Here is a 26359-nt window from a genome sequence, read left to right as displayed (position 1 = left end):
TGACATGAACAGCTGTTTTATCACACTTGTTACTGCATGTTAGCATCAAGTTTTTAATGGCATCAAAAAAATATGAATGTTTTACTCAAAGTGGCATTCTACTCTTTTTGGATTCATTACGGCTGAGGAGAGGGCCGTTGTTTGCTACAGTTGGGCGTCCAGCCCGAGTTTACCCGTTGGAGCTCCGGGGACATATGCTTACTTAAAACTGCCAGGATCGGTGAGTGCTGCAGATAATTATTCACAGGTCGATAATAGTCCGTCAAGTCTGTCCCATGATTGGTCAAGAAGTGGTCACGAGGAAGGTGCCGCGCAACCATGGAGAAGTGATGAGATCGGGAACCGAGGCTATCAAATGACCAGGATTAGACGGGTGAGACCGATGAGCAAACCGGAGGAGGTGAGACTATTAAATCTGTTTATTGCAGCCCACCGTTAGCAGTCCGGATTAGTGCAAGCTAGCGGAGCCCCGCTACTACTCGCATATATATATACATACATATACATACACACACATATATACATATAAATGTTTAGACGTGTATGTATGTATCTCTATGTGAAAGCCCTTTGCATGCCTTTTTTTCTAACACCTAAGACCTCATATGTTTAAGCACTTAAAAATTTTTATGCATTTTTTTTTATTAGTGTTATTTTGAGAGTAACTGTGATTTTTAATCTATTTTTGATGTATTTTGTGGCAATTTTAATTTGAGCTTAACATTTAACCAGAGCTCTGAAGTCACGTTAACTCAACACGTGCAAAATTCAATTGCGCTTGAGTGAACTTTTAATTTGTAAAGTGCACGCTTCTTCCGTGGTGCACAAACACTCTCGATAAACGCAATATCATTTCCGCATAACTGTTAGCACTCCACTTGTATTCAAGCCCTGTATTGGTTGTGGTTACAATTAGCAGAAACAGCTACTTCATATAAAAAAATAAACCTAAATAAACTATTTTTCCATACATTTTAAATTTTGCAGCTGGTATAACACTTAGGGCTAGATTTAGAGTGGCACACTAACAGTTGTGCGTGAGCGATAAGACGTTTATTGTGGCTCCTTGCAAACATTGTAAGTAGCGTGCATATTACAAGATAAAATTGAATTTAATGCGCATTGGGATAACGATTTCCAGGAGCTCTGGTTAACTGTTACGCGCGACTAAAAAGTTGCACAAAACACATCAAAAATACATTTAATAGTACAGTTACACTCATAAAAACAATGTCTAATAAAAATGATTAAAGTATTGCATAAAAAAGGTATAAGGGCTCAAAGCTATGCCTCAAAAAGGAATGCAAATGCATTAATATAAATACACATCTAAATATGTATATGTATTTTTATATATCTATATTTACAGACATATATACACATATAAACACAAATACATATTTATACATATATAGACATATATAATAGAGCATTGGAGCCCTTTACAGTCAAGTAGCTGAAAACATGAAAAATTAAGGGCTCACATCTTAAATGGATGGACTACTCCAGAATTTTCATTGTTTAAAAATATAGATAATCCCTTTAGTACCCATTCCCTAGTTTTGCATAACCAACACAGTTATATTAATATGTTTTACCTCTGTGAGTACCTTGTATCTAAGCCTCTGCAGACTTTATTTCAGTTCGTTTGACAGACTTGCATTTCAGCCAATCAGTGCCCTCTCATAAGTAACTCTACGGGGGTTAGCACAATGTTATCTATATGGCACACATGAACTGAGGCCCTCTAGCTGTGAAAACTGTAAAATGCATTGAGATAAGAGGTTGCCTTCAAGGGCTTAGACATTAGCATATGAGTCTACCTAGGTCAACTAATAATGCCAAGAGAACAAAGAAAATGTGATGATAAAAGTAAATTGGAAAGTTGTTAGAGAGTGTTAGATTCAGGAGAAATGTTTTTTTTTTACCGAAAGGGTGGTGGATTTATGGAATAAACTTCCAATAGAGGTGGTAAACACAGGGACTGTAAAAAATATAAAAAAATGACTGGGAAATTTATAAGGAAGAAAGGAGCAACACGTAATATGGTTAGACTTGATGGGCCTGTTTAGTTCTTATCTACCGTCAAATTATATGTAACATACTCAACATAAAACACTTGAGAACAATATGTATTCAAAAGTATAAAGAAAACAGTAAAAGCACTTCCTAAAGTTTATATTTTTATTTTGATGAGCTACTTAAGCAATCAGACTATTTTAATTTTGAGTGGAATATAAGTCAGCTAGACAGATCATTCCTGAAAAAAAACAAATTTCTCTATATCATACAGAAATTGTTCCCTCTAGAGCAAAAACTAGTTCCCTAGTGATATGGTATTATGATATTACTCAGCATGTGCATGTGGTCGTAAAAAAAAGAAATCTGTCCCATGTAAAGTGGTTTGGGTTGTAGAACTGACTAAAATTGTTTACTGCATCCTACTAAAACAGCAATTTTTCAAGCAAATAACAAAACTTTCTGAAATTAACCACTTGTCAGGATTTGTATTAATTGACAATTACTGCCAAAATACCAAAAAACATAATATGGAAATATCATTACTTTTATATCTCTAATTCCTAAACTTACTTATTCTACTATAAAAAGAAATTTAAAATAGAGAAATGAGCTTTAACATGTGATAATACTGTACCACTGTGGTAAATGTTCCAGTTATAAATAATACTTTATATTAAGGGTAGTAGGGTACTATATACTTTTTACATTCAACAGTTGTGCAATGTGATAACAGTATCTTATGTACTGAGATGTATCTACTTCTTTTCAAATAACACTTTTCCATAGGTCAAAAACAGCAAACAAATATGGCAGATAAGAATCGGTTGGCTAAAAATTATAGTCTTAAATGGTATATACGTTTGCATATCGATTTACATACATACACACACACACACATTTATATATATATTTAGACACACACACACATATATCTATATATTTATATATCTATATATACATGCACACACACATACATACACACAAACACACAACAGCATTTGACTCAATGGTGATAGGCCCCGTGACCATGTCAAGGTTTCTTCCTTACTGGGTGCCTAACCTATAGTCACACAATGCATGCCTTTGATAAAACACACTGAGATACAAACAAGGATGACACAGACCCTTTGTAATTTCCCCAGACCCATGCAAATCAAGGAGACGGACTGCACTTTCAAACCAGACTGAGTACACATCCCATGACCCTGCTAAACTCGCAGCCCTGGGTGTTCACCAGTACTTACAGAGAGCTGCACAGCTTCCAGTGACTCAGGCAGTTAACCCCAGACAAGTCTGGGTACAAAGCACACAGGGGAAATTAAAAAAACTAATTATTAACACAACACACAGAAAGTCTGGCACTCTAATGCAAGCACATAGCTAACGTTAGGACATCGGATAAAGCAAATGCGCTAACTACCTTTCCCCATAGACTTCTTGGGGTTAGCTAAAGAAAGCCTTTTCTATTTATCTGTTGCGCACTAGCACAAAACTGTGCTAAAGCCGAAGGTACGTTAAAAACATTTTAAATTCCTATGTTTGTTTTGTAAAATGTATATCTATACCTATATAGCTATATGAATATATATATATATTGAAATTATGGGGGGAGATAAAAAACTGAAATTAAAATCCTCCATGTCTCAAAATTAAATCAATGTAAATATTTACATAGGAAATTAGTACATCTAGGCAAGTATCCCGCTTGCTTTTCCCCAGAAATTCTTAATATATAATGTTTCCAATGCACAAGAGAATTGTGGGTAAGATATGCAAATTAGATATGCAAATTCTCAGTTTTTTTGCTTCAAAAATACTGTTTTGACACAGCAATCAGAAATCTATCTGCTACTGAAAAGTTCTAACACAAATGAAACAGGCTGTCTAGTGGTGATTTCTGTAATTGCTGCATTTTCCCTATTAGGGAATCGCTGTGTGTTGGATTTCTAATTTGAAATCTTACCCAGAATCCTCTTGTGCATTGGTAACAGCGTATATGGAGTTTTACTGGGTGAAAGCGGGGATGCTTGCCTGGATGTGCTAATTTCCTATACAACAATTTTTATTGATTTATTTTTGAAACATGAAGGATTTTAATCTCAGACTTTTATCTCCACCATAATTTTAATGAATGTGTGTGTGTGTATATATATATATATATATATATATATATATATATACACACACACACACACACACACACACACAGGTGTACATATGTATTTATGTGTTTCACTGTATATTTACTGTACATATTTAACATTCCAAAGTTCTTCAAGATTATGTAATTTTTATTATAAAAATATATTCCTATATATCTGTAAATTCATTCCGAAAGATATACAGAAATATATAAATAAACTAGAAGCTGTCCAAAAGAGGGCTACTAAAATGGTACATGGTCTAAAATATAAAACGTACATAGAAAGACTCTATGTAGCCGATTTACCAAATGGCAGGCGGACATGATTCTGGTGAACTGTTTGTGCAATGCCGCCCCCTGCAGATTCGCACCTAATCGGCCGCTAGCAGGGGGTGCCTCAGAGGTGGCAGACTAGTTAAGGAGTAGCAGTCTTAAGACCGGTGCTTCTTAACTGCTGTTTTCGGCGAGCCTGAAGGCTCGCACGGAAACAGAGGCATCAGGGGCCATTTGGCGCTTGATAAAATCAGCCCCTTAGACTTAAATATGTATAGTTTAGAGGAGAGAAGGGAAAGAGGTGACATGATAGAAACTTTTAAATATATGAGGGGACTGAAGCTGAAAGCATTTTCAACAAAAAAAAAAACAAATGCCAAAACAAGGGGTCACAATCTAAGGTTAGAGGGTAGCAGATTCAGGGGAAATGTGAAGAAGCCTTTTTTTTACAGAATGGGTGGTGGATTTATGGAATAAACTTTCAATTGAGGGGATAAACACAAAGATTGTAAAGGAAATAAAAAATGCCTGGGAAATGCATAAGGCTATCAGTCCTGAGAAAAAACAAGTAACATGTAACATGGGTAGACTTGATGGGCCTTTTTGGTTCTGTCAACTTCTATGTTTCTATATATAGGTATAGATTAGTAATTCTTCATATGCCCCAACCCGACACCGCATTAGAACTAAATCGCAAACCCAGATGCACGTTGCGCATATTTTTCAAAATGTATTTTTTTATTATTCAAAATATATATTTCTATATATATCTGATATTGTTAATGTAAAATAGATAGGTTTGGAAGTTTGGAATCCCCATAAGAGGAGACCCTGGGTGCACTTGTGCCAATTTCTATCCTTTGCGTACAAAGTACGATAGTACCCCAAAGTGTGCCACTATATTTATATCCTTGACGATGACGATACAAGTGTGCTGTTAGTCTCCGGTAGTAAGTAATGCAAAGTTCAACTTACCCCCACTTTATGGCCCGCATGTATCAATTCCTAGATTCTGTGGTACTCGATACAGGAAGCTCTCTGGAATCTGTGCTGCCTCTCTCCCGACAAGGCCATCGTAATAATGAAATAACAAATGGAGGAGCGGCAGCATTAATAAATAAAATGTGACTTTTATTATATCCTTAAAACGATACAGCATACAACATAAGCCCTTAGCGTAGTGTAGAGCAGCTTACGCGTTTTGGCTAGAAGCTATGAGTACAGCATTGTAGACAAAACACGTAAGCTGCTCTACACTACGCTAAGGGCTTATGTTGTATGCTGTATCGTTTTATGGATATAATAAAAGTCACATTTTATTTATTAATGCTGCCGCTCCTCCATTTGTTATTTCAATGTAAAATAGATATCTATACCTAAATATCTGTAGGAATAGATATACAGGTATAGGTATATACAGATAAATATAGAAATAAGTATTTACAATACAAATTACATTATCCTGTAGGTGAAGAACATTGGAATGTGAAATATGAATAACTCCTGTCAAGTTAGCGTGCAAGTGATAGATGTTAGTTATTTTCGTCTGTGAACGTCTTTGAGTTTTGGGGAGAAAATGTTAAAGCATTCGCGCACACAAACTTTTACTTTCAACTTGTAATAACTGTGCAGCCCGACGTAGGCAAAATAGGAACACTATATAGCACGTAACATGTAATCTGATGAAAAATTTGCACATTTAAACATGCTCAGTAGGAGCTGGAGTGTACATATAAAAATAATTTGCACATTTTGATAAAGGAATTATATTGGAAAGTTTTTTAAAATCCTGTGCTTTTTCGGAATCATTCATGAAACTTTAATAGATCTTGAAGCTACAGCTTAAAGTGAATGTAAAGTTGAGTGTACTCGCTCACGTCAGCATAGAATTTAAAAAATTAGGTAGGCTTTCATTCATCAAATTTGTACTATTTATTTATATTCTCTGATTTTTACCTTTTAATGCTACAACGATACGCCGTTCCTCTGCCCGCCATATTGCTCGATTAATTGACAGATGACGACTCTGCAATCCACTAATCGTAAAAATCTGAGAATATCAATAAATAGTACAAATTTGATGAATGAAAGTCTACCTCATTTTTTTAATTCTATCCTACGATGTGAGCGAGTACGCTCAACTTTACATTCCCTTTAAAGTCACAGCAATCCTAGAAGCTCCATGGCCAGACCTCTTTACAACGTAAGTGTTTAGAAATACCACAATTAACTATATTAAAGGGACAAAAAACATAAAATTTTATTTCATGGTTCAGATACAGCATACAATTTTAAACAACTCCATTTTAATTCTATGATCTAATTTGCTTTGCTTTATCTGTGTATCTTTTGTTGAAAAGCATACCAATGTAGGTTCATAAGCTGGAAGCTAGCTGGTAATTTGGTGGCTGCACTTATATGCCTCTTGTGATTGGCTTACTGATGGGTTCAGATAGCTCCCAGTAGCGCACTAACGCTATTTCAAGAAAGTAGAAAAAAGGGAATGAAACAAAATTGATTATAGAAGTAAATTGGAAAATTGTTTACAAATGTATACTCTATCTGAATCATTATAGAAACAATTTGGGTTTCATGACCCTTTAAGTTTATAGTATTATTAGAAACATTTGCTTCAACTATAATTCCTGACAGAAAGACGCCAGCTAAGGGATTACACAAAATGTAGGGGATTTATTTCCTAACTGTATACAGTTTTCTACTCTATCTTTGTTGAATATTCTGATCTCATAATTTTCTATTCTGTTTGAACAGAAATTGTCTGTTCATCCAGATGTGCACATTTTGTTCATAAACTGCCCATTTTCCACAGTATAGTTTTCATGGGATTCTAAATATGAACATTAAAGACTAATCTGTTTGTAGCTAATCTCTTCAGCACAACAACAGAGCAAATACTACCATATAAATGATCTTTCTTGACTTTTTTTTATCAATATAATCCTAACACACCTAAGGATATTGAACAGAACATAAAAGAAGAGACAAAGCATTTGTCCAAAGCTAAAGTCTGATTTGGATTATGATTGTAATTCATTAGTGTTATTTTTTTTTTTAAAAAACAACATGATAATATACTATTCTCTTAGGAATGGGGTCCTGAACGTTAGTCACCACTATTTAGAATTGCCTGCCAATCAAATAGTCGTGTAACCACAGAGACATTAAAGGGACATTAAACATTAAATGAATGCTAGATAGAATGATGCAGTCACTGAAAAGATTAGTCTGAGAATAACATGTAGATGTATTTTTTTAAAGTTTCATTTTCTATTTGAATTTTGACAAAATAAGTGTAAAGTTTTAGTGTCTATAAAGTAATGTGAGCTGCCATGTTGTAACGTAGGTTAACTTCTCTGCTGTGACCAATTAGACACAGTTATAAATAGGTCACTAGAGAGTGCAGCCAATGGCTGTGTGGAATATAACAGTGTTCTGAACGTCCATTTCTAACAGGAACTGAAATGCTCACAATTTCAGAATGGAATTACAGGAAAAGGGGACAAAATAAATAATGAAAGTATATTGCAGTTTTTTTTTATATACATGATTTTGATTTATCATTTTATATTACCATCTCAAAGTGTGTAATGTCCTTTTAAGGGCCAGATTACAAGCGGATCGCGTTAACTGCGCTAGAAGTAAGCTTCGGGTTGCACTCGTATCATGGGACCTATTTATGATGGTGCGAGCGGACATGATCTGATATAGCGGATCATGTCCACTGCACATCAATAAATGCCAACAGCATATGCTCTCTGCATTTATCATTGCAAATCTGCAGGGGGCAGTATTGCACCAGCAGTTCACAAGAACTGCTGGTGCAATACTGCCCCCTGTAGATTCGCGGCCAATCTGCTAGCAGGGGGTGTCAATTAACCCGATCGTATTTCTGTCCGCTGCCTCAGAGCAGGCAGACAGGTTATGGAGCATTAGTCTTTAGACCGCTGCTTCATAACTTCTGTTTCTGGTGAGCCTGAAGGCTCGCCGGAAACACAGGCATCAAGCTCCATATGGAGCTTGATAAATATGCCCCTATGTGTTGAAAGTAAACTGTTTTTGCTTGCGTGCTAACCCGACACGCATAATAAGTTGAGCTTAGGATATCACAAGATAACCTATTCCCCCAAAGAAGTCAATTGGGCCAAAAAAAAGTGAAAAAAAAAACCCTTACACTATACTCGCGCGCAAACAGGAATGCGTATTCTCAAGTGTGCTAACCCGGAATAAAAATATGAATATTTCACTTTCCAATGTTCTTCTCATAGAAGAATATGTTTTATTTATTCATAAATACATATTTCTACATATATCTGATGGTAGTTTGGTAAAATATATATTCATTCCTATATGTATAAAAGTATAGATATATACAGATATATATAGGAATATCTATTTACACATACATAGAACATATTCCCTTATGTGAAGAACATTGAAATAAAATAAAATATTTACAGTAAATACACAGTATAACACTTTAGTAAATATGAATATTGCAGAAATATATTAGTGCGGTCGTAATATCGGAAGTAGTTTGTGATCCACCATATTATTTGTTACATCTTATGCTCACTAATCTCTTGCTATATGAATATACTAGTCTGCTAAAAGGTATCACAGCATACTATGGATTGTATTCTTTCCTAGGCGTCTACAGTAATATTTCCCTTTACTGTAAGCAATAATGGTGGAATGCTATCCTTACACATGAAAAGTAGGCTTATAGGTGAACAAGAAAAGAGAGATTTAAAAGTGAATAATGGAAAATAGTTTGTGGTGCCATCATGACAATATTATCATTATGTTTTATTTATTTTTAAATTGTAATTTTGAATCTTTGGAATTTACTATAAAAATGTTCCCATTTTTCAGTTGAACAAGAAACTGCACTCACCATAGTCTTCTGCGAGGTCGTTCAGACTGCTCGGACATAAAGCTTGTGCTGCTAAGGCGTGAGGCACTACTGGTACGGGAAATGGCTGACACGTCACTGACATCACTATCTGATGATTTGGCTGAGACGTTATCACAACTTCTGTATTGATCTTTATGCATGTTATACTGAAGATAAAAGAATAAATAGTCAGATTACATTTGTCTCCTTTTGTTTAAGCATTATTCTACAAAATAAGTAAAGTAAGAAAAGTATATGGATTTTACTACTACAGCTATGAATTACAAATGTGTTTAGGGTTTTCAAATTTGAATTCATTTGAAAACCCTATTACAATTTAATCAGAAAATAATTTTTTTTCAAGTTATTTACCATGAAAATACTTATTAGCCTGTTTCAAGTGGAATTTTCACATATTAATACACCAGGTAGCTTTTCTGTTTACTAAAAGCTAAAACGTAAAAACCTGTGCACACATTAAAGGGATATAAAAATCAAAATTAAACTGTCATGATTCAGATAGAGCATGCAATACAAAAGCTTCCATGTTTACTTCCTTTATTTGTGCACATTCTTTTTATATACATGTTTTTTCGAGGCACCAGCTCCTACTGAGCACATGCAAGAGATCACATTGTATATGTATATGAGTCTGTGATTCACTGATTGCGGTCACATGACATGGGGCAGGGAAATGGAAGAAAATTTTGACATTTGTCAGAAAAAAAGTGCACTGTTCTTTTAAAATGTAGAGTAAATGTCATTGCTTTGCATTTTTAGTATGCATTTGTTGATTATGCCATTGTACTGCATTTAATGGTTCTTTAAATATTATGATTACAATAAAGAGTTAAACATTTTAATTACATAAATATTAAAATGATTTGCTGAACACATCATGGGACGATTTATTAAGCAGCGGTTGCTGCATCGACGCCCCATCTTTTCTGGTCCGCCAGAAACGGAAGTTAAGAAGCAGCGTTCGTAAGACAGCTGCACCTTAACTTCTCCGACAAATTTTAGGTGGCGGACTGAAATCATCCCGATCCGGATGATTGACGGCCCCTGCTAGCCAGCATTGCACAAGCATTTCACCAGAAATGCTTGTGCAATGTTAAATGCCGACAGCGTATGCTGACGGCATTTAGCGAGGTCGAGCAGACATGATTCGCTACAGCGACAATCTTTGGTAAATCTACGCCCATGAACTAATATAACTTGTTAATTAGAAAAACTTGCAATCAAACATATTAGGCCATCATTAATATTAAATTATCTGTCATGTATTGATTTAGATTTAGCCATAAAGGTTTGTAAAAATCTAGTTGAAAAGCGTGCAATACTCCAGCTCCTTATAGGCTTTCAGTTGATTTTACTATTCACTTTCTAATTCAAAGTTTTTCTAATTTTTGGCCAGATTACGAGTGGAGCGCAAACGTCTGTTTGCAAGCAATATCATGTTTTCCCGTTAGCATGCTCATTAAATTACATTCATATTACAAGTTGAAAGTAAATGCAATCGCTTGAGCGAAATTGAAGTTACCGCTCGTCAGATTAGCGAGTCCTAAAAGTTCTGGTAACTGTTTCACAAAACAAAAAATTTGCCCCAAACACATCAAAAATACATTAAACAATACAGTTACACTCATAATAACACTATCTAATAAAATGTATTTCTGAATCCATAGAACATTTTCTGCTATGTGACGACCATTGGAATGTGAAATATTCATATTAGTGCGAATGAGAATTTGGGATTGGGTCTGCATTGACTTCTATGGGGGAATAGGTTATTGCACGCTCAATATTCAGCTTTTTGCGTGCGTCCGGTTGGCGCAAGTATAATAATTTTTACTATAAACTCATAGGGGCCTATTTATCAAGCTCCATATGGAGCTTGAAGCCCCGTGTTTCTGACGAGCCTGAAGGCTCGCCAGAAACACAAGTTATAAAGCAGTGGTCTAAAGACAGAGATTTCTGTTAATCAACCCGATCGAATACAATTGGGTTGATTGACATCCCCTGCTAGCGGCCCGTTGGCCGTGAATCTGCAGGGGGCAGCGTTGCACCAGCAGTTCACCAGCAGTTTTCAAATTCGAATGTTAGAACGAATGTTATTGTAGAAATTCGATTTACATAAACGAATGTTGATAAGAACAAATATTCAAAAAAATTCTATTTTTTCGCTAATGTTATGCGACATTCAAATTTGAATATTACATTTGTAAAACAGTTGTAGACTAGAAATACTATTTCGAATTCGAATGCTACATTCAAATTCGAATGTGACATTAAAATTTGATTATTACATTTATACAACAGAGTTGTAGACTAGAAATACTATTACGAATTTTAATGTGACATTCAAATGTAGCATTTAAATTCGAATATTACATTTATAAAACACGGTATTAGACTAGAAATACTATTTTGAATTTGAATGTGACATTCAAATGTAGCATTTAAATTCGAATATTACATTTATAAAACAAAGTTGTAGACTAGAAATACTATTTCAAATTTGAATGTTAAATTTAATGTGATATAAAATACATTGCTAAACATTCTATTAAAAAGGAATACTTTTTAATGTTATTGAAAAATTTGAAAATAGAATGTTATATAGACATTCGAAATTTGATTCAAACGAACGAATGTATCAAAATTTGTTTTACATTTTTAGAAACATTCGGCCATCCCTAGCCATAAATCACGCTAGCTCATCAGTATAGTAAGACAAATACAGTTACTTTCTATGGGCATGACAGTTTGATAACTTTGAATTTTAATTTATCTATGGATTTAGAAGCTATGAAAGTCATTATTTAAAGATTTATAAATTATGATATAGATTATTATTATTATATTACTGTATTTATAAAACACCAAAACACATTAAACAGCTCTACAGTAGTGTATATTAAAAATATTGAGCAAATAAAATAGATGAATGAAACAAACAAAAGGAAAGGGTCTTTTCATTGACCAACAATTACTAGAAAATGAACTTTTATCCAATTTAAAAGGTTTTCAAGTTTAATCTAAATTCATAGGCTGTGTGATAGTTACCAGTCTTCAGAGAATTCCAATGATGGCATTTCTTCACAACATTTTTTGTTTGACAATACTGTATAAATTCATTTACTTTTTTGGTTTAAATGGACATTGCAGTGCAAAAATTAGAACATGTAATTTTTGCAGTGCAATGTCCCTTTAATAGACGGAAGCAGATAAGTGGATATACTAGCAAACCACAATAACTGGAACTGCCATCAAATGTTCACAGCTATCATTCTGAAGTCAGGATAGTATAAAGTTCAATGGCAAAATCTGTTTTATGTGCAGAATAGGTTACAGCTAGTTTAGCTCTATTGTTTCTCCTACATTAATTGGTACAAACATTTATATATTGATTGCTTTGTATGCATATATGAGATGTTAGATGCACATTTTGTGTACCCTACTGTTTAGTGTTAAATACATGAAGCAGAACCCTTACTTCTCATTTACAAGGAAAAGAAGAAAACATGCACAAGCATTTAAAGCTACCTAGAACGCTGCATGCATTTGCTACCTAAGAATACATTGTAATCAATGTTTTTACAGTCATATGAAAAGATGATAGCGGAAATATGTATTGGGGTAAAGTTATATTCTGCATTACAAATAAGCTCTGATCACTACTGAAAATGAAACGTGTTTATCGTTTCATCTGTTGATGTCCATTGGTTCCTTTCAATGTTTACTTAGGTACCTGCTACCTATTTTGTCTGTGTAATCCAATGCTCATATCCTCCAGATTAGTCTCCCATATGTCTTATTAATAGAAACAAATAAAAAGAAATCAACTAAGCCATGGAATATGTATGTAAGACCTGACATATTTACTATGGAAGTGACATATTTACTATGGAAGCTCAAGCTTTTCAGATGTAGTGTATGTTTCAGGGATTACATTTTTTATAATTCAATATAACATGTTTTAAAGTTTAGAATTTACATTTAGATAAAAAAATATAATTAACAAGATTTTTTTTCTGAGGTCTTTTCTTGAAAGATGATTAATTTACAAGGCACTGTACAAAAGGCTTGGATCTCCCTCTAGGATACATACTGATTACTTTAGTAACTTTGGTTAACACATTGATTGCTCAGATAATTGTAACTCACTAGAATCTTCTGATTAAAATGTTCCAATTGATTATATTTTTTAATATAATTGATCCCTTTGGGATCTTACTTTTTCTTTAGATAAGGAATGTAAAAAACATAATATGCTTGCCTGATAAATTAATTTATTTTGTGGTGGTGAGAGTCCACAATCCATTACTCCTGAGAATTTCTCTTCCCTACCACTAGGAGGAGGCAAAGATTCCCAAACCCCAAGAGCTCTATAAAAAACCCTCCCACCTCACAGGTACCTCAGTCTAAAGCACAGCAAAGCAAAATGAGGTAAAAAAAACAACCCCACAAAAACTCAAAAAGGGCTTTTTTTTTTTTTAAAAAAAAAGCACTTAAAATTCAAACAAACAGACAAAATGCATCAAGCTGAGGCAACTGCCTGAAGGATCTTCCTACCAAAGGCTGCCTCAGAAGAAGCAAAAACATCAAAATGGTAGAATATAGTAAAAGTATGCAAAGACAAAGTAGCTGCCTTGCAAATTTGTTCAACTGACGCCTCCTTCCTAAAAGCCCAAGAAGTGGCAACTGACCTAGTAGAATGAGCAGCAATCAGTTTCAGTGGAGGATGACCTCCCTCCAAGTAAGCCTTATGAATCAAATGTTTCAACCAAGAGGCCAAAGAAATATTAGAAACGTTATGCCCTTTCCTAGAAAGGTTAAAAAAAAACCCAGAAGTTGTATCTGAAATCCTTAGTAGCATTAATGTAATACTTTCATGCTCTAACAATATACAAATTATGCAAATATCTCTCTGAAAAATTATTGGGATTAGGACATAAAGAAGGGTGAACAATTTCCCTACAAATATTGTCAAAAGACAAAACTTTAGGCAAGAAAAACAACTAAGTTCTTAAGACTGCCTTATCCTGATAAATCATATGGAGGGTCACAAGAAAGAGCAGACAAGAGCAGAAGAAATAGTCAAAATGAACAAAATCAAGAAAGAAGCTTAATATCCACTTTATGCATAGGCTCAAAAGAAGATGTCTGCAAAGTCTTTAGCACCAATGTAAGACTCCAGGGAGGAGAAATGGGCTTTATCACAAGATTACTTCCTGCCAAAGTCTGAACAAAACCATGAATGTCAGGAAGATTGCTCTTTCTGTTTTATTTCATAGGAAGATTGCCACATATCTGTCCTTTCAAAGAGCTTGCAGATAGGCCCTTATCCAAACCATCCTGTAAGAAAAGAATGCCATGAAAAGTCATGATCTATACAGCAAGCAATAAAAGCCTTCCAGACATTATGATAAATGATCTGGATGGAAAATGGACCTTGAGACAGAAGGTCTGGACACAGAAGAAGTGTCCAAGGAAGGAAACTGGAAATCTGAATCAGATCTGCATACCAAATCCTGCAAGATCAAGCTGGAACAATCAGGATTACTGACTATTTCTCTAGCCTTATCCTGGAAATCAATCTGGGAAGAAGTACCAGAGGAGGAAACAGATAAGCAAGGAGAAATGACCAACAGAAACATATCTACCAGTAAACCAGTAGAAAGTCAAACCAGTACTGAAATATATCAGCACATGTTATGGAATAGGAGTATATTGTAGATCCATACAAGGAGGCATAAGATAAGTCCCTGCGACCAATTATGGCAGGTCTGTGACAAATTTTCCCATGAGGCGAAAACAAGAGCCACTAACCATACCCCATATACACCCCTCGGACACTACACTCTAAGGGGAAAACAGGCAAAGTCAAGACTAAGGCACCTGTGAAGTGAGAGGGGTTTTATAGAGCTCTTGGGGTTTGGGAATCTTTGCCTCCATCTAGTGGTAGGGAAGAGTAATTCCCAGGAGAAATGGATCGTGGACTCTCACCACCTGTATGAAATAAATATTGTACTCTTATATGAAAATTAAACTGTGGAAAAATACTAAATGTAACCGCTTTGAAAATCAACCAGATTGACACTCTAGTTTTCAATTGCCAGATAGTTTTTTGCAGCTGATGAATGTGTTGTATTACTAGTTATGAATATGGGTGTATGCCCTCCCTTTCAAAATTGTAGATATACGTAGTAAACAAAAATCTTTTCCCCCAAAGACAAAAGTTTAAGACAACTGGCATACATATTTTCATGGATCATCTCAAGGCTGTTGGCTAAGGTCTCTGTTCTGCCTGGGTAATTTTCCAGAGCTGTTAAACTAAAAAAAAAAAAGTCTATGTGTCTTGGTGAAAAGATTTAGATATTTTATTAAATCAGATAAATATATACTTCTAGAAATGCAAGATTCAAATTGGCTATATATAGTGTAACAGACTGTCTGTCTGCTTGGGACTTTACCTGTATACCCCACTAAGGTGTTAAGGAAACTGAAGTTTAAAAAGCCTGTGGCCTGTTTATATGTAAGGCCAGCAAAGTCTGGAATAAACATCCAATTAACCCCAAAAAGGTCCTGACTTGCTTCTTAGTGAGTGGACAAGGCACATTTTGTATGGCTTCCACTTTTGGGCCTTTATCAAACCCCAACCATAATTGAATAACCCAGGTATTTAGCCTCTTCCAAACCTATTGTACACTTTGAAGGATTATCTGTTAGCCCAGACAAGCAAATAGAATCCTAAACTGCCTACACTTTGGGAAGATATGAGTCCCAATCTCCACAGAAAATGACTACATCATCCAAATAAGGTGCGGCATAACAACTGTGGGATTTCAGAATTATGTCCATTAATCTCTGAAAAGTAGCATGGACCTCATGTAACCCAAATGGTAACACTTAATATTGAAACAAACCTTCTAATCTGTTTTATACTTTGTCTAAAGTCATCAAATAGCAAGCTTTTTACAATCTCTTTCTGAGTTCATCAACCCTGGGCACTGGATAAGCATCACATTTTGACACACTGTTTAATTTCCAGTAGTCACTACAATATCTTAATTAACCATCAGCTTTTGGTACCAAAACAATAGTACTATTCCACTTACTTTGCAACTCCTCGATGATATCAAGTTCCAACATTTTCTTAATTTAAGCACTAATAGCTTCCTTCCTGCCTTCGAGGATTCTATAATGCTTAAGTTTTATTTTTACACCAGGTTCAGTTACAATGTCATGCTTAAGAATATTGGTCCTCAGAAAACACACCCCTATTCTTTCTAATAAAATGCCTAACTTGCTGTCTCTAATTGGGAGACAGTGTTTCTGCAATATTCACCTCAGGATCTTTAACCAAAGTTGCAGAAACTGATGTAGTGATTAAACCTCCTACTAGTTCTAAAGCTTCATTAAGTTCATACAATATATCTGCTCTGGTTTTCTTTTGCCTGGTGGTATCACTTTATAATTTACCTCAATAACTTGTTCAATAATCTCATATTGGCCATACCAAGTAGCAAGGAACTTCTTCTCTACTATAGCTAGTCTTCTGGGAACCCTGTGCTTTTTGCATATGTTCCTTTACTATGGGCATGACAGCGTCCATTCTTTCCTGCATCTGGCCCTATGTGCTCAATAACACTGTTGTGTAGGTTAGATTCTTGTCCCCAAGTTTCTTTGGCTATATCTAGTAGTCCTTGAGGATGTTGTACATATAAAAGCTTGAAAGGGGAAAAGCCAGTGGATGCGTGTCACACCTCCCGTATTGAGAACATCAAATAAGCAGCAAACAATCCCATTTTTCCATCCTTATTACTCATTTACCTTAGCATACTTTTTAGAGTTTTATTGAATCTTTCTACTAGACTGTCAGTTTGGGGATGATAAACAGATGTTTTAAGATGTTTAATCTGGAGAATTTTACATAATTCTTTCATAGTCTTTGACACAAAAGGAGTACCCTGGTCAATCAATTTTTTTTTTAGAAATGCCCACCCTGCTAAAAATTAGCATTAGTTCTTTTGCTATTAACTTAGCTGATGTATTATGTAATTATACTGATTCTAGGTATTTTGTGGCATAGTCTAAAATTACCAGTACATATTGGTGTCCCGTTGCTAATTTTACCAGTGTACCTACCAAGTCCATTCATTCAAATGGCACCTCTATTATAGGTAATGGTTGTGGGACTAGCAGCTTTTTTAATACACCAGTGCCCTATCTTTTAAAAATAAGGATAAGAAAGGACATATTTGGCTGTGCAGGAGTGTCATTAGAAACTTGAATATTCTTGGCTTCCGCCAGAGAAAGGTCTTCCCATTGTGCTTTTCTAAAGTTAACAGGACAGACATCTAGCTCAGGTATTATAATGTCATGTTCCTCATCATTGCTTTGTCTGTACCCTCTCCTACTAAAGCAGGCATATAGTGCAACACTTCTGTTGTCTCTGAATTTTGTTCATTACATTCTAGTTCTGAAAAGAGAAATACATTATTAAAACAAACATCACCACCATCAGTTATTTTCTAAGACATTCCGCATAAATTTGAATACTGGAGAAAATCTCTTCTCAATACTATTTCATGAGCTAGATTATCTACAACACCAACTATGTAATTTATAGAACCATATGGACTTTCAATGTCAACCATTGCTGTGGGATATTCGTGTTTGTCCCCACGAACACAATTTTTTTTTTTTCCCCTGAAATCTATCAATTTCTGATTCAGGCACAATTCATTTTGCTACCCATGTAGCTATACTATCCGAATCTAATAATGGTTTAACCTTTTTACCATTCACAATCACATAACTTATTTGAGGACTTTGACAACAATTTGTAATAGAAGATTCTATGTAATTTAACATGCATGCATTTTGTCCACCGGTTTAACACATGTTGCAATACATAGGTTCATATATTAAATGACCTAGTTAATTACAAACAAAAACATTTTATAACATAGGGTGTTTACCACCTAGATCCACTTAACGGATTAACACATCTGAGGGTAGAAATATAGGGTCCCTGGGGATAAGTCCTATGTTCCTTAGTATCCATCAAACCCATAGCAGTCTTACCAGGTCTTGCAGCTTCTTCATTTCACATACTCTGCACTCGCTCTGTTTGAGTAAGCCCCTGCTTGTCCTGTGCAGCAACATCTCCCTCCACCATACCATTCAATTGATCTGCAGACTGGAGATCACTGGTTGACCCAACGTTGCACTGCAGCAGATTAACGCTTATGGAACTAGTCCATCACTAGGAGTGCCACAAAATGGCTGGAAGAATAAACCTCTGGTAGTAACCACTTGTGAGCGAGATGTATAAGATCAAACATCTGAGACCAGACCGGTTTCTCTGGATAGAACATCCATGCATGAAATCTTTGTCACTCCCAGCCTTGACGGGATCTCAGTTTTCAACTTGGAGTAGTCCCCTGCTTGTTCTGGATTCAAATCATAAAAGGTCTTTTGGGGTTCTCCACTCAAAAATATGAACTAGTATGCTGGCCGGCAGGCCATACTCAACATAATTAGCAGGTGTCCTCTTCTGAAGGCAACAGCTGGCACAGATCATCTTGGCATCTGGATGTGTCCCTTCAGGGATTATAGTCAAACCCTCAACCAAGGCCTGAATCTCCTGCTGTATAATGCTGGTAGCCTGTTGCTGCTCCTCCCTGAGCACACAGTTTAATTCTGTTTGCGATACCACAACTTGATGGATCATGGAATCCTTATTTGCCTTTTGATCAATTACCAGTTGCTGTAGAGCTGCCATATTCTCTTGCTGTGCAGTTATGGCATTCTGCTGTGTGACTGTAGCCTGCTGCTATGTAGCTGTAGCTTGCAGTAAAGCATTCAAAATTTCTTCCAATGTGCACACTGCTAGTTTTCTCCTCAAACCCACAGGCTTCTTCAATGCAGGGCCCACAAACTTCACCAGATGTAACTGTCTTGTCTGCCTGCATAGCCCTCTAGGGTTTTAAGGAAAATACGTCCATAACAGATGTCAAGTTTAAAAAGCCATCAAACAAACAGTAAGTTTCCAGCATATAATGCAGAAAAATAGAAAGTCTATTTAACACTGATTCATTCAAGTATATTGCACAATAGCACTTTCTTTACCACAATGACACACACCCTTCATTACTAACAAAACCTTTATAGCCTCAGCATACTCCAGGTGAGCCTAATCAGACATTTCTTTTTTTATTTATTTTTTATAAAAAAATTCTATTGGGTTTTAAAAAATAATATGTGTACATATAGCATCAAAATACAAAAAAACTAAGGATAAGACAATACAAAATAATTTACATTTACCTTGAAAAAGTTACCGTACATAAAAAAAAGGTCACACAGAAAAAGAAAAAAAAAATAATTCTGCTTAGTTATCTTCACCTTGTACCGTTCAACAATAGCAGAAATAATCTAATGGAAACATATCCACTGGGTTATGGAAAAAGAGACAAGCACAATGTAAATGTATACAGCACCGAGGTATAATAGTGAGAGAGAAAAAAAGGAAAAAAAAGAAGCCCCCCCCCTAAACCCTGTAATCAGATTTATTTACTCAGGGGGAAAAAAAAGTAAAATCTGGATTGGATCCTGTACATTCAATAATAATGATAGTGGGGTGGAGAATCAACCCACCCTCCTCTTCCAAATACTCCACCTCCACATTAAAAACAATAACTAAACAGGTTACTTTAAACACAGTCTTTCCCTGGGCCTGTATTATCTCACATATCATGGTAGTGACTTCCTAAAACACTGGTTCCTAAATGCAACCCATCCACAACTCTACCTAGCACTCTGTCACAATAGTTATCCAAATGAAAACTTAAAATGAACAATGTTTTATTAAGATATGTTGCTCTACTTATATTTAAACAAGGTGCATAAACCTAGATACTCAAAAGGATTCAGAAACAGATATATTGAGCTAGATTTATTATAGGATCCAGGTGCATGTTCACATGATCACATGTGTAGCCAAATTTACAGCCACTTCCCCACCTGCTACGTGGCGTATCTCAATCTCCCTGGACTTTTCTGACCGGGGAGATTGAAAGCCCCTACTCACACGGGTGGTGTTATACCCTAGCTGTAGTGTGCAATGTGAAATATGCTGACGTGATGTCGGGCGGAGAGGGCGGAAATGTATGCCCCTGACTTTGATAAATCTTGCCCATTGTATGCTTTAAAAGAGGGAACAAAAGTCAGTTGCAGAACAACCTTTTTCTGGAATAATTTGTGCTGTCCATTGGAAGATTGCGTCACATGGGTGGCTATGTTTTGCTTATAGAAAGAGGATCATAGCTAGATGCTTCATTATAATACCAAGCAAGCACAAGCTACACCAATAAGATTTGCAAAGAAGTCCCAGTGAAAGTGAGGCTAAATATTTTTATGTATAAGACAAAAATATTATTCAGTTCTTACGCCCGACAGCTCTGGTCTAAGCATAATTTAATTAACTTACACTGAAGAGAAAAAAAAATATTTGTCTTAATGACAAAGAGACTTTCTAGAGGTCTAATCTCAGCAAAAACTGTCAACCCAAAACCCAGATTGGGTGCATACTCCAAATAAACATACTTTATTTTACTATATATATATATATATATATATATATATATATATATATATATATATATATATATATATATATATATATATATATATATATATATATATATATATATTAATAATAATAAACCACTTGCGTTAAATTCAGCAGCCACAGCCTGAAAGTGCATCTTCTTTTTATTGCATGTTTTTTTAATCTTACCTCTCCGGCAGTTTTGCTATTCATAAAAATGAAGTAAAGAGGCAGTGAAGTAAGTTATAAGTGAGGGGCCACTAAAGACAATTACTCATTAGAGCTTATTTTCCGATTCTGTCAATTTGGATCATAATTACAGAAATGTATAGTAATGTTTTATCTTTAAACCAATAACAATATTTCCTATTCATTTTGCCAGAGAAGTCAGAAAAAACACTATTGCATTAGATAGGAGTTGCGTTTGCTGAGTTCAACTATATGTAAATTACGCTGACCACAAAGTCTCCTTTGGTTTCTCCTTTATACTTTATGCACAGAGACTTGTAAAAAGGTTTAGCCTTGTTTTATATTAGTTTATATGACCTGTTCTATGTATGAAACTTAAAGGGACAATAAAGTCAAAACTATGGGGCCGAATTATCAAGCTCCGAATGGAACTTGATGCCCCTATTTCCGAGCGAGCCTTCAGGCTCGCTGGAAACAGAAGTTATGAAGCATCGGTCTTAAGACCACTGCTCCATAACTGGTCCACCTGCTCTGAGGCTGCAGACATCAATAAGCCCAATCCTATACAATTGGGCTGATTGACACACCCTGCTAGTGACCGATTGGCCGCGAATCTGCAGGGGCGGCACTGCACAAGCAGTTCACTAGAACTGCTTGTGCAATGATAAATGCCGACAGCATATGCTGTCGGCATTCATCGATGTCTGTCGGACATGATCCGCTGAGAGGATCATGTCGGACAGACTGATGATAAATCGGCCCCTAAATGTTCAGATAAAACATTCCATTTTAAAAAAAATTCCAATGTACTTCTATTATCATTTTTGCTTAATTAACCTGGCTAAAGAGTAATCCTAGATAAGCTCAGGAGTGTTCACGTCTTTAAGCATCTGGCAGCAGTGTTTGCAACAAAGGGTATAGCAATGTTATACATAGTTGCAGACTCTGCTGGCATTGAGTGTCTCTAGTATTCTATGTCAGCAGAAATAAGCTAACTTGATGATAGAAGTAAATTGGAAAGCTGTTTAAAATGTTATGCTTTGGTCAAATTTATTAAAGTCTAATTTTGACTTGACAATGAAAAGCTACCTTCGTGCAGTGGCAGCAGGCCCATTTATTTCCTGGTACTAGAAATGGAGTAACAAGTATTTTATTTTATATTTGACTGGCTATCAAAGTCACAAAAAATTATTTAGCTTCTATAAGTAATAGAAATTATGTAACAAAATGTTCTGAGCCATGGGGTACAGATTTTTAAAAGCTTTTATAAATCAACTCACTACAGAACATTGAAGTGAACTGTGGCAATTTAACGATATATGTACAAAGTAGGTGGCATGAAATAAATAAAGGGACAGCAAACTCCTTGAGATTTTTATATAAAATGTTTAGTTATGTGTACTGAAACAATTTTGCAATATATTTTCATTATTTATTTTGCCCCTCTTCGTTTAAGATCTGAAAACTGACCAATTTTTAACTCTCAGAACATGAAATGCATTTGCTGACTTCTCAAGGCCAACTCTGCTACATATATGACCCTAATTGGCTTTGACTTTTAAGTTAAAAACAGCATATTTTATATAAACTTTATGATAGTGGGTTGTAAAAAGGAGGTTAATATGTTTTAAAAACATTAAGACTTGGCTGATATGTCATTCTAGAACAACAGAGCAGAAATGTATTGTAATTACAAGGTGTTTACTGTCCCTTTAAGAGTTGCCTATGCATTGAAAAAAGAATAAAAATAGGAAACGTATGTAGAAGTCGGTATAAATTTTGCAGAAGAGGTCATTCTTCTGGTCTGTTGTTCCTAGGAATTTTTATTTGAAGAAAAAGATGAGGTGACCACATTTTTTCTGTAGCAAATATAGAAATGTGATAGAGAAATAGAAACAGATTAAGATGGCAGTTAAGAATCAATACCCAATTGGTCTAAAGCACTGGTTTTAAAACCTGTCCTCAGGCCTCCCTAACTGGCCAGATTTTGAGGATATCTGAACTAGAGCACAGGTGAAAGGATCAGCTGACTAGCAAACATGCGGCTAGATTACGAGTTGTGCGTTAAGGTAAAAAAGCAGCATTAACAGCTCCTAACGCTGCTTTTTTACGCCCGCTGCTATTACAAGTCTTGCAGGTTTAGGGGCACCGCACACTTCTTTGGCCTTACCGCAAAGCGACTTACGTAAACTTCGTAAAGTCTTTTTTCTATGGGACTTCCATAGCGCCGGTATTACGAGTCTGTCCTGGGAGGCTAAAAAGTGAGCGGTGCACCCTCTACCTCCAAGATCCCTAACGCATTCTAAAGTCAGTAGTTAAGAGTTTTATGGTACAACACAGTAGAATAAAACTCATAACTAAAGTGCTAAAAAGTACACTAACACCGATAAACTACCTATTAACCCCTAAACCGAGGCCTTGCATTGCATTGCAAATACTAAAATAAAACCCCTAATCTGCCGCTCCGGACATCGCTGCCACTTTAATAAACATATTAACCCCTAAACCACCACACTCCCGCCTCGCAAACACTAGTTAAATAATATTAACCCCTAATCTGCTATCCCTGATGTCGCCGCAACCTACCTACATTTATTAACCCCTAATCTGCCATCCCCAACGTCGCCGCCACTATATTAAATGTATTAACACCTAAATCTAAGTCTGACCCTAACCCCCCTAACTTAAATATAATTTAAATAAATCTAAATAAAATTACTATAATTAACTAAATTATTCCTATTTAAAACTAAATACTTACCTATAAAATAAACCCTAAGCTAGCTACAATATAACTAATAGTTACATTGTAGCTAACTTAGGGTCTATTTTTATTTTACAGGCAAGTTTGTATATATTTTAGCTAGGTACAATAGTTATTAAATAGTTATTAACTATTTAATAACTACCTAGCTAAAATAAATACAAATTTAACTGTAAAATAAAACCTAACCTAAGTTACAATAACACCTAACACTATACTACAATTAAATAAATTAACTAAATTAAAAACAATTAAACAAATTAAATTAAATTAGCTAAATCACAAAAAACCCCACTAAATTATAGAAAATAAAAAACTAATTACAGATCTTCAAACTAATTACACCTAATCTAATAGCCCTATCAAAATAAAAAAAAAAACCCCCAAAGTAAAAAACAACCTAGCCTAAACTAAACTATCAATAGCCCTTAAAAGGGCCTTTTGCGTGGCATTGCCCCAAAGTAATCAGCTCTTTTACCTGTAAAAAAAAATACAAACAACCCCCCCAACAGTAAAACCCACCACCCACACAACCAACCCCCCAAATAAAATACTAACTAAAAAAACGTAAGCTCCCCATTGCCCTGAAAAGGGCATTTGGATGGGCATTGCCCTTAAAAGGGCAGTTAGCTCTATTGCAGGCCCAAACCCTAACCTAAAAATAAAACCCACCCAATACACCCTTAAAAAAACCTAACACTAACCCCCTGAAGATCGACTTACAGTTCTTGAGACCGGACATCCATCCTCAAGGAAGCGGCAGAAGTCTTCATCCAACCGGGCCGAAGTCCTCAACGAAGCCGGGAGAAGTCTTCATCCAGATGACATCTTCTATCTTCATTTATCCGACGCGGAGCGGGTCCATCTTCAAGACATCCGACGCGGAGCATCCTCTTCATCTGGAGTCTTCTTACTGAATGAAGGTACCTTTAAGTGACGTCATCCAAGATGGAGTCCCTTAGATTCCATTTGGCTGATAGAATTCTATCAGCCAATCGGAATTAAGGTAGAAAAAATCCTATTGGCTGATACAATCAGTCAATAGGATTGAAGTTCAATACTATTGGCTGATCCAATCAGCCTATAGGATTGAGCTTGCATTCTATTGGCTGTTCCAATCAGAATTCTATCAGCCAAATGGAATCTAAGGGACGCCATCTTGGATGACGTCACTTAAAGGTACCTTCATTCAGTAAGAAGACTCCAGATGAAGAGGATCCTCCGCACGGATGTCTTGAAGATGGACCCGCTCCGCATCGGATGGATGAAGATAGAAGATGCCGTCTGGATGAAGACTTCTCATGGCTTCGTTGAGGACTTTGGCCCGGTTGGATGAAGACTTCTGCCGCTTCCTTGAGGATGGATGTCCGGTCTTCAGAACTGTAAGTCGATCTTCAGGGGATTATTGTTAGGTTTTAAGGGTGTATTGGGTGGGTTTTATTTTTAGGTTAGGGTTTGTGCTTGGTTGTGTGGGTGGTGGGTTTTACTATTGGGTGGGTTGTTTGTATTTTTTTTACAGGTAAAAGAGCTGATTACTTTGGGGCAATGGCCCGCAAAAGGCCCTTTTAAGGGCTATTGATAGTTTAGTTTAGGCTAGGGTTTTTTTTAATTTTTTAATTTTTTTTTATTTTGATAGGGCTATTAGATTAGGTGTAATTAGTTTAAATATCTTGTAATTTGTTTATTATTTTCTGTAATTTAGTGGGTTTTTTTTTTTTGTACTTTAGCAAATTGTATGTAATTTATTTAATTGTATTTAATTTAGGTAAGTTATTTAATTGTAGTGTAGGTGTTAGTGTAACTTAGGTTAGGTTTTATTTTACAGGTACTTTTGTATTTATTTTAGCTAGGTAGTGATTAAATAGTTAATAACTATTTAGTAACTATTCTACCCAGTTAAAATAAATACAAACTTGCCTGTAAAATAAAAATAAACCCTAAGATAGCTACAATGTAACTATTAGTTATATTGTAGCTAGCTTAGGGTTTATTTTATAGGTAAGTATTTAGTTTTAAATATGAATTATTAAGGTAATAATATTAATATTTATTTAGATTTATTGTAATTATATTTAAGTTAAGGGGTGTTAGGGTTAGACTTAGGTTTAAGGGTTAATACATTTAGTATAGTGGCGGCGACGTTGGGGGCGGCAGATTAGGGGTTAATAAATGTAGGTAGGTGGCGGCGATGTTAGGGACGGCAGATTAGGGGTTAATAATATTTAAAAATGTTTGCGAAGCGGGAGTGCGGCGGTTTAGGGGTTCATATGTTTATTATAGTGGCGGTGATGTGGGGGCGGCAGACTAGGGGTTAATAAGTGTAGTTAGGTTGAGGTGACATTGGGGACGGCAGATTAGGGGTTAATAAATATAATATAGGTGTCGGCGATGTTGGGGGCAGCAGATTAGTGGTTCATAAGTATAATGTAG

The 26359-nt window shown here is 35.5% G+C and overlaps 1 protein-coding gene across 2 annotated transcripts in view; it reads right to left on the bottom strand.

Moving 5' to 3' along the window:
- Positions 1 to 26359, bottom strand: part of RIMS1 (regulating synaptic membrane exocytosis 1) — an 831266-nt gene that overhangs the window by 230418 nt on the left and 574489 nt on the right. For both annotated transcript variants that reach the window (XM_053710432.1, XM_053710433.1), the window contains one exon: positions 9354 to 9520. In XM_053710432.1, coding sequence (XP_053566407.1) covers positions 9354 to 9520 — 167 coding nt within the window. The remainder of the gene's footprint in view (positions 1 to 9353; positions 9521 to 26359) is intronic.

The sequence above is a fragment of the Bombina bombina genome, chromosome 4, assembly GCF_027579735.1.
Source record: "Bombina bombina isolate aBomBom1 chromosome 4, aBomBom1.pri, whole genome shotgun sequence".
Taxonomy (NCBI): Eukaryota; Metazoa; Chordata; class Amphibia; order Anura; family Bombinatoridae; genus Bombina; species Bombina bombina.
The sequence above is the reverse complement of the archived record's forward strand: the minus strand, read 5'-3'. Positions and strand labels throughout refer to the sequence as shown.